Source organism: Lampetra planeri, chromosome 18 (genome assembly GCF_965212315.1).
Source record: "Lampetra planeri chromosome 18, kcLamPlan1.2.h2, whole genome shotgun sequence".
NCBI lineage: Eukaryota > Metazoa > Chordata > Hyperoartia > Petromyzontiformes > Petromyzontidae > Lampetra > Lampetra planeri.
In genome coordinates this window covers 8,260,250-8,270,124 of record NC_136124.1, presented here as the reverse complement: position 1 = coordinate 8,270,124, position 9,875 = coordinate 8,260,250, and the positions used below count along the sequence as shown (strand labels likewise).

Here is a 9,875-nt window from a genome sequence, read left to right as displayed (position 1 = left end):
ATTTGCCCGCGCGATTAGCGACGTCGCGACGCGCATTTGCATGCGAGGTGACCCGGGGTGCAGCGAGATGGGGGATGAGTGCAACCGGCTTGGCGGGGCCACCCTCAAGTCCGTGCGTGGGAGTGAGCCGTGAGTGTGCGCGTGTGCGTGTGCACGCGTGTGCGAGTGTCTGTACGGTCGATACCAGTGACGATTATCCGAACCGTTGCTGGGCCTCTCCTGAAGTTGACTCAGTCTCGAACGAGTTCCCTGGCGCGGTGTGGAAACATCGTCGTTAGGGAGACAAAGGCGGCCGGGCGTAGTGCAAGCTACCCAGTCCCTGCCTTCGTAGGTGCTCGCTAACAGCACTTGCTCCTACAGTCATGTGGGATATTTACTTTTGTCTTTGTATGCAAGTGTATCGCATGTGTTTGTGCAAGTTTAAGTGCCATGTGTGCCTACAAGTGTATGCATGCGACTCGAACGTAGCATGCGCGTGTGTGCGTGCGCGCGTGTGTGCACTTGTTAGTGGAGAGAGCGGTGGCACATTGGTCGGCGCACTGAGCTACAGACCCGGCAGAGGCACCGAGTTCGATTACCGGCTCACGGCCACCAACACCAGCGACGATTTACCTGAACTGGCACGTGCGACCCCTTTCCCCTAGGTCGACTCGGCCCTCAAATGCGCAACTGGTACAATGCGAATTACATCAAACTCAGGCAGGGCGTGCTGCTCGCTATCAGCACTTGCCCCGGCAGCCCGTTGAAAGGCTACGCGGGGCACCTTTGCCTTTAGCGAGTTGCACGCCGCGAATCGCGTGTGCCGCTGGCGGTGTTTGCCTTCAAGGCCAGCTCGTGATGGGCTGCGCCTCTAATCCCAAGACAAATAATGTGGATGGCTGTCCCGGCCCCAAGCCCGTGGATTAACCGCCGCTGCCCACTCTCTTGTTGACAGTTAATATGTGAGACTGTAACCTTCCATAAGTCGCTGATGTATTGCCGACAGCTCGCCTCTGTGCCGGGGCTAGCGGGGGGGGGGGGGAAAGAAAGATAGCAAAAAAAGAGAATGGAGAGAAAAAGGCACGGACGGATTTGGGAAGTGAAGATTTAAGCATAATGGAGAGTTAGGTATATGCATAAGCCACAAAATATGGGAATGAGGTGATGACTTAACGGCACTCTGCATAAATTGACACCGCTGAGGACGCCGCGCGCTGTCGCTGGCGCGGCGATACGGAGCTCACGGTGGGGGCCGCCACGCGCCCTCTCCAGCCCCCCCCCCCTCTCAACAGCCCCCCCCGCCCCCACAGCCCCCCTTCCCCATAGCCCCCCCCCACTCCCAACAGAACCCCCCCCCTCCCCATAGCCCTCAACCACTCCCAACAGCCCCCACCCAACAGCCCCCCCCCCTCCCAACAGTCCCCCCCAAAACCGCCCCCGCCCACACAGCCCCCCCTCCCCATAGCCCCCCCCCACTCCCAACAGCCCCCCCCGCCTCCAACAGCCCCCACCCCCCTCCCCGGGTTTGGCGCATAGAGCGATCCATTTACAGATACTCCACAGATTTCGAGGTTTTAGGCCGAGATTTTATTTTGGCCGCAGGTAAAACCTTCTGCGGCAAGGAATGCTCATTTTCGACGGAGGACCTTGGTTACAGCAGCAACAGCAGCAACAACAACGACAACAGGATGGACAAAATCATCCGCAAACAACTGTACACACGGGCAAGTTCCGAACGGTAGGGATTGAATACAAAACATATATCCATCTGGAATATCGCTCGAGAGGTTCCATCTCCCTGCCGCAAGACGGAACACATCTGACGGAGGAGCAGAGCGGTGGCGCCGCTGCGTTATCGAAGACTGGAAAGGGAGACACGGGTAGGCTTCGAGAACCGAGCGTTGTGTTTTCGCTACAATTCATCGCTGCTATCCGAGTGCGGTGTCTACAAGTGGATCGCCGTGTCCCACGCGGCTATCGCGACGCGCGCCAGCTCCCCCACCGGCTCGTTGAAGGCCGCACCTCGGCATCATCCGTCGTGCGCCGCTCGGGCCGTCGGAACGATCAACGCGAGTTCTGCGAGAAAGCCACTCCCAGGATCACGCAGCTGAGCAGCGTTTAGGAACTCGGCTCGCGGAGAGGTGAACATCTTTGGGAGACTCCGGTCTCGAAACCAACAACAGATGCAGCGAGCCCACTCTCGTGCCATGCTCGCGAGCCGTACACGTTGAGCGGGACATCCGCCGCTCGGACTGCAGCTCTGCAAGGGACTGGCTCAAGCCACTGCGGGCTCAAAGGCCAGCGGAGGCTCTAGAGTAGAGAAATAACAAGAGTCATCTCCACCTTTATCCAGAGTCGCCGGAGGACTCTTTCAGGGGGCTCCTGCTGCACCGGGCTTTCATTTTGAAGATGTTTTCAGCCGAGTAAAGATGACCGTTCATACAGAGTGCAACGGGGAGGTCAAGACAGCCCCTCGAGAGGGCATTCGACCTCCTCTCCCACGCTGGCCTGACATCAAGGAAGAGGTGGGGGGAGCAACCACAGCTTACCCCACCAAGGGCGCGACCTGCCGATGGAATCGTGGTGGTGCACCCGCTCGGACTGCCGGCAGGACGGGAGGCGGTTGAGGGAGATTTAGCCGTGCGGGGATCTCCGGGAGTCGAACCGGGATCTCCGGATTGCGCGTCCAGCCACGTGACCCTCGCCGCTGTGGCAGCAGCGTCCCTCGTGTCGCGACAGAGACGTCGTTCGCTCCTCGGCGCCGGATTTATCGCTCGCCTATTTGGCACTTCGACAGTCATAGGTATCCGTCCATAAGAGGTTTTTTTTGGGTGAGATCGCGCAAATATAAATGTGTCGTTATTTAAAACCGAAACACGAAGATTTCTCCACAACTCTGGCTGTTGCCTGATGATGCTGGTTGTAAAAAGTTGTAGTGGGTTTACTCTCCAACACACCGGTGTGCTGTACTAGTAACAAATTGGCACGTTCTGTTCACGTGACAAACCTTACTAGTTGACTGTGTCGGGTGGTGGCGGGTTTAACGACACATTTATATTTGCGCGATCTAACTCAAAAACCTCTATCATGGATAATATTAGTCACGAAAGCCTACGTGTTAAACAGCCATAGGTATGCCTCGATGTATATATACACACATCTTATTAGTCCCCATAATTGATTTTAAATTGCTAGTTTCTGTAGGCCAAGTGCTAAAGTATTGTGCAAATGAGGTTGGGGCAATGCTGTTTATAATATTCTATTAGCACTTAATCTCATTTGCCTGCAGGATATCGAGAAGACATTTAACGTTGGGAGATGTTTGCCTAATGGCGCGTTCGGTGGAATTTCTCTTGTGTGAATCGGAGAGATTACGCTCGTTGTGATATTGCCGAATTAGACACGGCGCCTTGGGCCCTGCGACGGGCCTCCGCTAATTTCCGCCGCGACGCGAGTCATTCAAACGCGAGGTGCGCCGCTCAAAAGTTATCGGCGCCCTCTTTCATTCGCCTCATTAGCGGGGGGAGGGGGGGGGGAAAGAGTAATTTTAACCCCCGCGTTCTAGAAACGCTGGGAACCGTGGGAATCGTGGAAATCTTGGGAATTGGCTCGCGACGCAGAGCGCGGGAGCGCCCGGGGTTTTGAGAGCCACCGAGCGGAGGATGGATGAAGGTGGCTGTGGAGATCGGGAGAAGGATTTCGGAAGAGAGGGAGACAGCATCGGTTTCCTCCTACAGTCTAAGGCAGGGGTCGGCAACCAAAATAACAAGAAGAGCCATTTCTTTCCAATTCGGTACAAAATTCAGTATTTCAAGAGCCGCAATGCATCTGAGTACATACTGTACATACGTACATATCGTCAAGAAGCAGCCCGTAAAGAGCCGCATGCGGCTCCGGAGCCGTAGGTTGCCGACCCCTGGTCTAAGTAAACATTCTGATTCTGAGGCCACGGCTGGACGGGAGCTGCTGGGGGAGGGATGGAGGTAAGCTTAAAAGCCCCTTTTGGTCAGCAACGGGACGTTAATTCGACTCTAACGATGAGACCCACAAGGTGGAAACCGCGAAGGCGTTTGCTTTCTGAAACAAATGTAGCTTTTTAATGTTGGTCTGGAAAGCCAATAGGTTGATTGACTACAGATAATAATTTTTTCATGTGTGGAGAATGGAAATGTGCTCACATATATAATTTCATGTAAGGGCAGCTCAACCGAGTCGTACGCCCGTGATGCCCGCGTCGATGCGTGCGCGTGAGAAATCGTTATTCTATAGCCGTCTGCAGCGGGCGGAGCGGCGGCGCAGCGGCTGCGACGGCATCTCATCCTCGCGCGAGCGCCACGTCGCCGAGACTACGCTGCTCTCGTGTGCCGTGCGCCCCTCTGCGGAGGAGATCTTTGAAGGAGGTCTGCGTTGTATAAATAACGAGCTTCGGCGGTGTGCTGCTGCTGCTGCTGCTGCTCACGGAGGGGGCAGGAAGGCACCTCTCCCATCCGTGTATCTTACGTGCCCGTCACGTGACCACCGCACCGCACGCACGATGCTCTCGGCCTTGTCGAAACCGCCGGAACAAAAGAGCTGACCGTGCGGTCGCATTGCTGTGCAGGCCACCGACTCAAAGGGGAGTTGAAAAGACGTGGACGTCTCATCAGCCGTCGATGGGCCGTTGACCGCCACCGACTCCAATCGAGTTGGCGCGAGAGCCGCGCTTGCGTTGACTGCCGCGGTGGTGCGGTCTCACCACTAGGGGCCAGTATCGGCTCATCGGCAAATCTGCGGGTGGACACGACTGTGAACGCGTCCGTTTCCCAGTGCAAAGGCCACAGTGGTTTACAAAAAATAAAAATTCTGGATAAAAAATACAAAATTCCCCAGTTTTATCCCCACGGCACTTTCGGTGCCACGTTACGAGACGAAGAAATCCGTCCAGATCTCTCGCACAGCAGTGCAACCCTCCACGTGAGAGAGAGAGAGCGTCCCGTGGAAGCGGATATCACGGACCCACTTCCTCAAGAGCCCTTCAAGTGACCTCGATTCCGCACGGCAGCAAGGGGTGGCGCCACCCGCCCCCTGCCCTCGGGTAGAGCCGCGACAGCGCCCGCCGACAGAGACGTCTGCACCACTGAACGTCCCCGCCGACGCAGCGGGCCGAGTGCAGCGGTCCGTACGGGTGGGTCGATCATCCTGGCTACGCGGACCCTCCCGCTCCTCCCGCTCCTCCTCCTAGTGCCATCGCCGCCCCGCGCCGCAGCCGTGCCAGCTCTTCGGCCAGGTGCCTTGCCAGCTGCCGCACCGACTCTAGCTGCGGGTCCTGCTGGCCCCGCTCTGCCACCGCCCCCTCTACGTAGCGGCGAAAGTGAGCGACGGCTTCCCGCAGCAGGCGCTCGGCGGGTACGGCGTGCGGCGCCGCTTGCCCCGCCCCCCCGACGCGCAGAAGGCGCTCGCACGCCAGCGCAAAGTTCTTGTGCCAGTTGACGGGCAGCGGCTGCTCCTCGCCGGACACCAGCGGCCGGTAGAGCTGGAGCCATCGCCGGCGGGGGGTGGGTGGAGAGGGGGAGAGGAGACGACACGGGCTCAGTGTTCCACCCACGCGGGCATCGCGCGCTCCCGACGTCACATCACGTGCCGTTCGGAGCGAGGTCCGAGGAGTGAGGGCACGTTCCCTCCTTTGGCTACCACTCCGTCGTTAGTCTCGACCACCGGCCATCGTCCCTTCGACTGAAAATCCCTGCCCAAGCCCGCATACTTTAATTAAACGATCAATCCGGTGCCTCTAATCTGTGACAATTAATCTCTGTTCCACGAGCTCATCTGGTCGTCTCTCAGGCATGTAGCACTCCATGTTATTTTGCGCAATTTTAAACATTTAGTTCCGTTTCACTTTACGCTCCTGAAGTCCAAATTGTGTTCCATCTCCACGAGAACGGCCCTACCAGCTCCTCCCGCAGGAGGCCGCCTTAGTGTGGCGAGCGCGCGCCGAGGTGCGGGGCGAGGGGTTCGACACCTGGTAGCTGAGAGCGTAGAGGGCGACCCTCGTCTCCCTGGGCAGTCGCTCATCCTCGGCCACCTCGAACAGGTAGAACGGCGTCTTGATCCTGCTCCGCAAAGAGACACGGCCGCGTGAGGCATGTTGTATGTATTTTGTGTGAATGTTGAACTTCTTTCGCACAGTACGGAGCCAACCGTGCTAATTGAGAGATGCAGTGAAGGATAACAAACTAAACACAAAAATCAGTTCTAAAGAAATTAGTTTTCAATCTAGATGATTTAAAAGTGGATAGCTCCGGTGGCTTCCTAATATCGGAATGAAGAGCGTTCCAGACGGCCGTCCTCGCGACCCCCCTTCACCCATTTGCTTGCTGGCTCACGCCACCGGGTGGATCTCAGGGAAGGGTTTCGTCGGTTACGGCACAAACCAGGGGTGGGGAACCTCTGGCCGACTAGGCCAGGCTCGGCCCGTGGCCACAGGAGGCCTCTCTCACTTCAATAACGGGCCCTAAGCGATGTCCATCTGTCACTGCGTTGCTACCACCGGACAAAGCTGAGGTATGTGTGCGAATGTGTAGGTGCCGTAGTGTAGCGGGGTTAGCGCGCCGCGCTACGAACTCAGCAATCTGAGTTCAATTTCTGCTCAAAGCCAACCAACACGAGTGACGATTATTTGAACCGGTCCTGGGCTTCCCCTAGGTCCACTCAGCATCAAATGAGTACCTGGGAGACAAAAGGCGGCAGGGCGTGGTGCTGGCCACCCACCCTCTCGTGTGCCAAGCCTGCCTTCATTAATGCTCGCTAACAGCACTTGCCCCAGCAGTCCGTAAATGCTACACGGGGGGAGATTTTTGTCTTTGTGGCACTCGGTAGGGGAAAGTTTCCCTACCCCTGGAATAGGCAATGCACCATTATTTTGTGGGGGAAAAATAACCGATGTGCAAACACTGTTACCATGAAGGGAAAAACCACAGGCACATCTGGCCAGACGGCGCTCCGAGACCTCTGTGTAATTCACGGCGTGTGTTCACCGATCCTCTACAGATGCCATGGCGATTCAAATACGAATAGCGATCGTGAACGTCGGCTGCATCTCACCACCGGCTGCCTCTTAGCGTGTGCCTGCAGGACACCGCTCTTCCCGTTCAACGTTAAGCCATTAAACCAGAACACCACTTGCCTAGCTTGCCACATCTCTTCATTGGCCACGTGGTCCCAGGAGGTGGGGTCGAACCTGCGACACAAAACGCACATTCCCCGAGTGAGTGCCACCTGCTTCTGTGACGCATGCACACGGGGGACAAAGCTCCCCCGTATAGCCTTCACAGGCTGTAGGAGCAAGTGCTGTAAGCGAGCACCTGCAAAGGCCGGCAGGGCACGCGAAGGGGGTAGCTGGCCAACACCACGCCCGGCCGCCTTTGTCTCCTCGGCGGTCGATGTGTACACACCGCACCAGGTACTCATTTGAGGCTGGGTCGACCTTAGGGAGATCCAGGATCGGTTTAGATAATCACTGGTGTTGGCCGTGAGCAGGAATCAACCTCGGGTGGCCGGGTTCATAGCGCAACTGTTACACTATCGCTCCCAACACACACATACACAAAAGACAAATATGCCCCGTATAGCCTGAACAAACAAGCACACACGCGCAAACGCCCACGCACGCATGCACACATTTACATACGTGCACAATACTACACACACACGCACGCACACGCGCACGCACGTACCCGTGGTAGGGGAGCGTCCAGTTGTAGAGCCCCGTCGTGGCCTCGGCCAGCTCGTGTGCCCGCAGCGGCGTCCCGGCGGGCACCAGCTGCTCGCAGACACCCCAGGGGCGGCGCTCAAAGGCGCCGCGCCACGAGGATTCCTCCTCGGGGAGCCCGATGCAGGAGAACACCGGTCGCCTGCCGTGGGGACAACGGCATCGGCACGCTGCTCGGCCCATCTCAATCCGCCAACGGGGCGACGGCCGCCCCCCCCCGCCCGCGCGCCACGTGCAGTGAGCGCAACTACCCACGTGGGCGTCCCCTGACCATACTTCACCACGCCGGTTCGTGCGGGTTTGGTGAAAGCGAGAGGGGTAGGAGCAGCTCTGATGTCACCTGCGACTGAGTGGAGGCGTGGCCCGGAACCAATAGAGCGGTGCGCTAACCGTTGTACCGCCGGTGCACTTATAGCACAAGGCTCTCGCGAAGGCACTAGAATTGTAAATGTTGTGGGTTTTTACTCGGTGTGCTGAACTAGTAACTCATTGGCACTTTTTGTTAAGGTGACGAACCTGTGTCGGGCAAGTTTAATGCCGCATTTATATTTACGTGATCTAACCCAAATAAATAAAACCAACTGTATTATGGAAGGCGCTATGTTTCACAGAGAGGTATAGTCAGGGTCAAAGTTGACCTTTGGTTTTACCAAATCTAGCCACGGAGTAAAAGTGCGAGAGTAACTTTAAAAATGTGACGCCGCCGCACGTGGCCTGCCGTCTACCGCTCGCGTCGCCGTATCGCGAAACTCCTCCGTGCAGCGGGCTGCGCGTGTTCACGGTCAATACACCTGCAGTGCCATCATCATCGTCATCGTCATCAGCCATGAGCTATCCCATGGACATTACTCTAATATGCAGAGTGGGTGGGAAATCGCTTTCCCCCGCCGTGTTGAACAGAGCTCACTTGAAGTGATCTCAGATGTGGCTCCGTGATGCCCGCTTCTGCGGGCCGTCCTCTAGCACGAAGGCACGCCACTGCCGTGCGAGTGATCCGAATCTCAATGCTACACCCAGCGATTGATATCAGCAGGAACGGTCCAGAACGCCGTTCGGGAATTAATTGAGCCACGCCAGAGATCCAATACGCCTTGATTTTTTTTCTTGTCATTGTACCCTACATTCCGATAAACATGCGCATAGGATTATAGGCTTATAGGTACAATGTCAGAATATTATTATGGATAGGATCCGGAGCCAGGCCTGCTTCACAGCATGGCATTGGGTGACGGTGTGGGGGGGGTGGCGGTGGGGGGGGGTGGCGGTGTGGGGGGCGACGGTGTGTGGGGCGATGGTGGGGGGGGGTGGCGGTGTGGGGGGGTGGCGGTGTGGGGGGCGACGGTGTGTGGGGCGATGGTGGGGGGGGTGGCGGTGGGGGGGGGTGGCGGTGTGGGGGGCGACGGTGTGTGGGGCGATGGTGGGGGGGGTGGCGGTGTGGGGGGGGCGACGGTGTGGGGGGGGGGGGCGTACCCCCGGTTCTCCTCCAGGAAACTCCTCATGCTGAAGGCGAGCGTCCCGTCAGGGTGCGGGCCCTCCGCAGGATGCCAGCGGTCGCCAGGGAAGCGCACGCCGGGCAGGTGGCGGCCCAGCTTGCGCACGTACCACGGGTACGTCAGAAGCTGCGTGCAACAACCACACACGCACGCAATGGTGCTGTTTGTGAGCACCTATTCAGCTCAGCACCACGTCCGGCCGAAGGCTCTGGCACCCCAGTAGCGATGTTTACACAGCGAACCAGCCACTTGTTTATTTAAGGCTGAGCTGAGCTGAGCTAGGGGAGGCCCAGGGTCAGTTCAGATGTTGGCCGTTAATGGAAATGGAACTCGAGTCGCTGGGTTCATAGCGTAAGTGCGCTAACCACTGCGCCGCCACTGCCTGCATAAGTGCGCACACGCACAAACACTCACATAGGCGCGATAAAATAATACAACACACAGCGTCTAAATGCAATGGCATCTCAAGAACGTTGTCATATTTAATGGGAAGAGAGGGCAGTCACTGGCAGGAAATCGCCCGTGGAGATGGAGCGGAGGAGTCGGCTCGCGTGCGGGCGCTGCATGGATCGTTACATCGCAGGATCGCGGCAGCCCCAACGTCGACACTAAGCAACGAACAATTTTCACACTTGATACCGGATACCAACATTCAC

At 57.4% G+C, this 9,875-nt stretch overlaps 1 protein-coding gene across 9 annotated transcripts in view; it reads right to left on the bottom strand.

Annotated features, from left to right (window-relative positions):
* Positions 1-1,543: 1,543 nt before the first annotated feature.
* TMEM260 (transmembrane protein 260) overlaps positions 1,544-9,875 on the bottom strand; it is a 33,515-nt gene continuing 25,183 nt past the window's right edge. For 8 of the 9 annotated variants that reach the window (XM_078602465.1, XM_078602470.1, XM_078602468.1 and 5 more), the window contains exons 13-17: positions 9,197-9,345; positions 7,692-7,868; positions 7,142-7,195; positions 5,978-6,068; positions 1,544-5,491 (exon numbers count right to left, since the gene is read on the bottom strand). In XM_078602465.1, coding sequence (XP_078458591.1) covers positions 5,162-5,491; positions 5,978-6,068; positions 7,142-7,195; positions 7,692-7,868; positions 9,197-9,345 — 801 coding nt within the window. In that variant the 3' untranslated portion in view covers positions 1,544-5,161. The remainder of the gene's footprint in view (positions 5,492-5,977; positions 6,069-7,141; positions 7,196-7,691; positions 7,869-9,196; positions 9,346-9,875) is intronic. The other variant, XM_078602472.1, reaches the window with a different exon arrangement.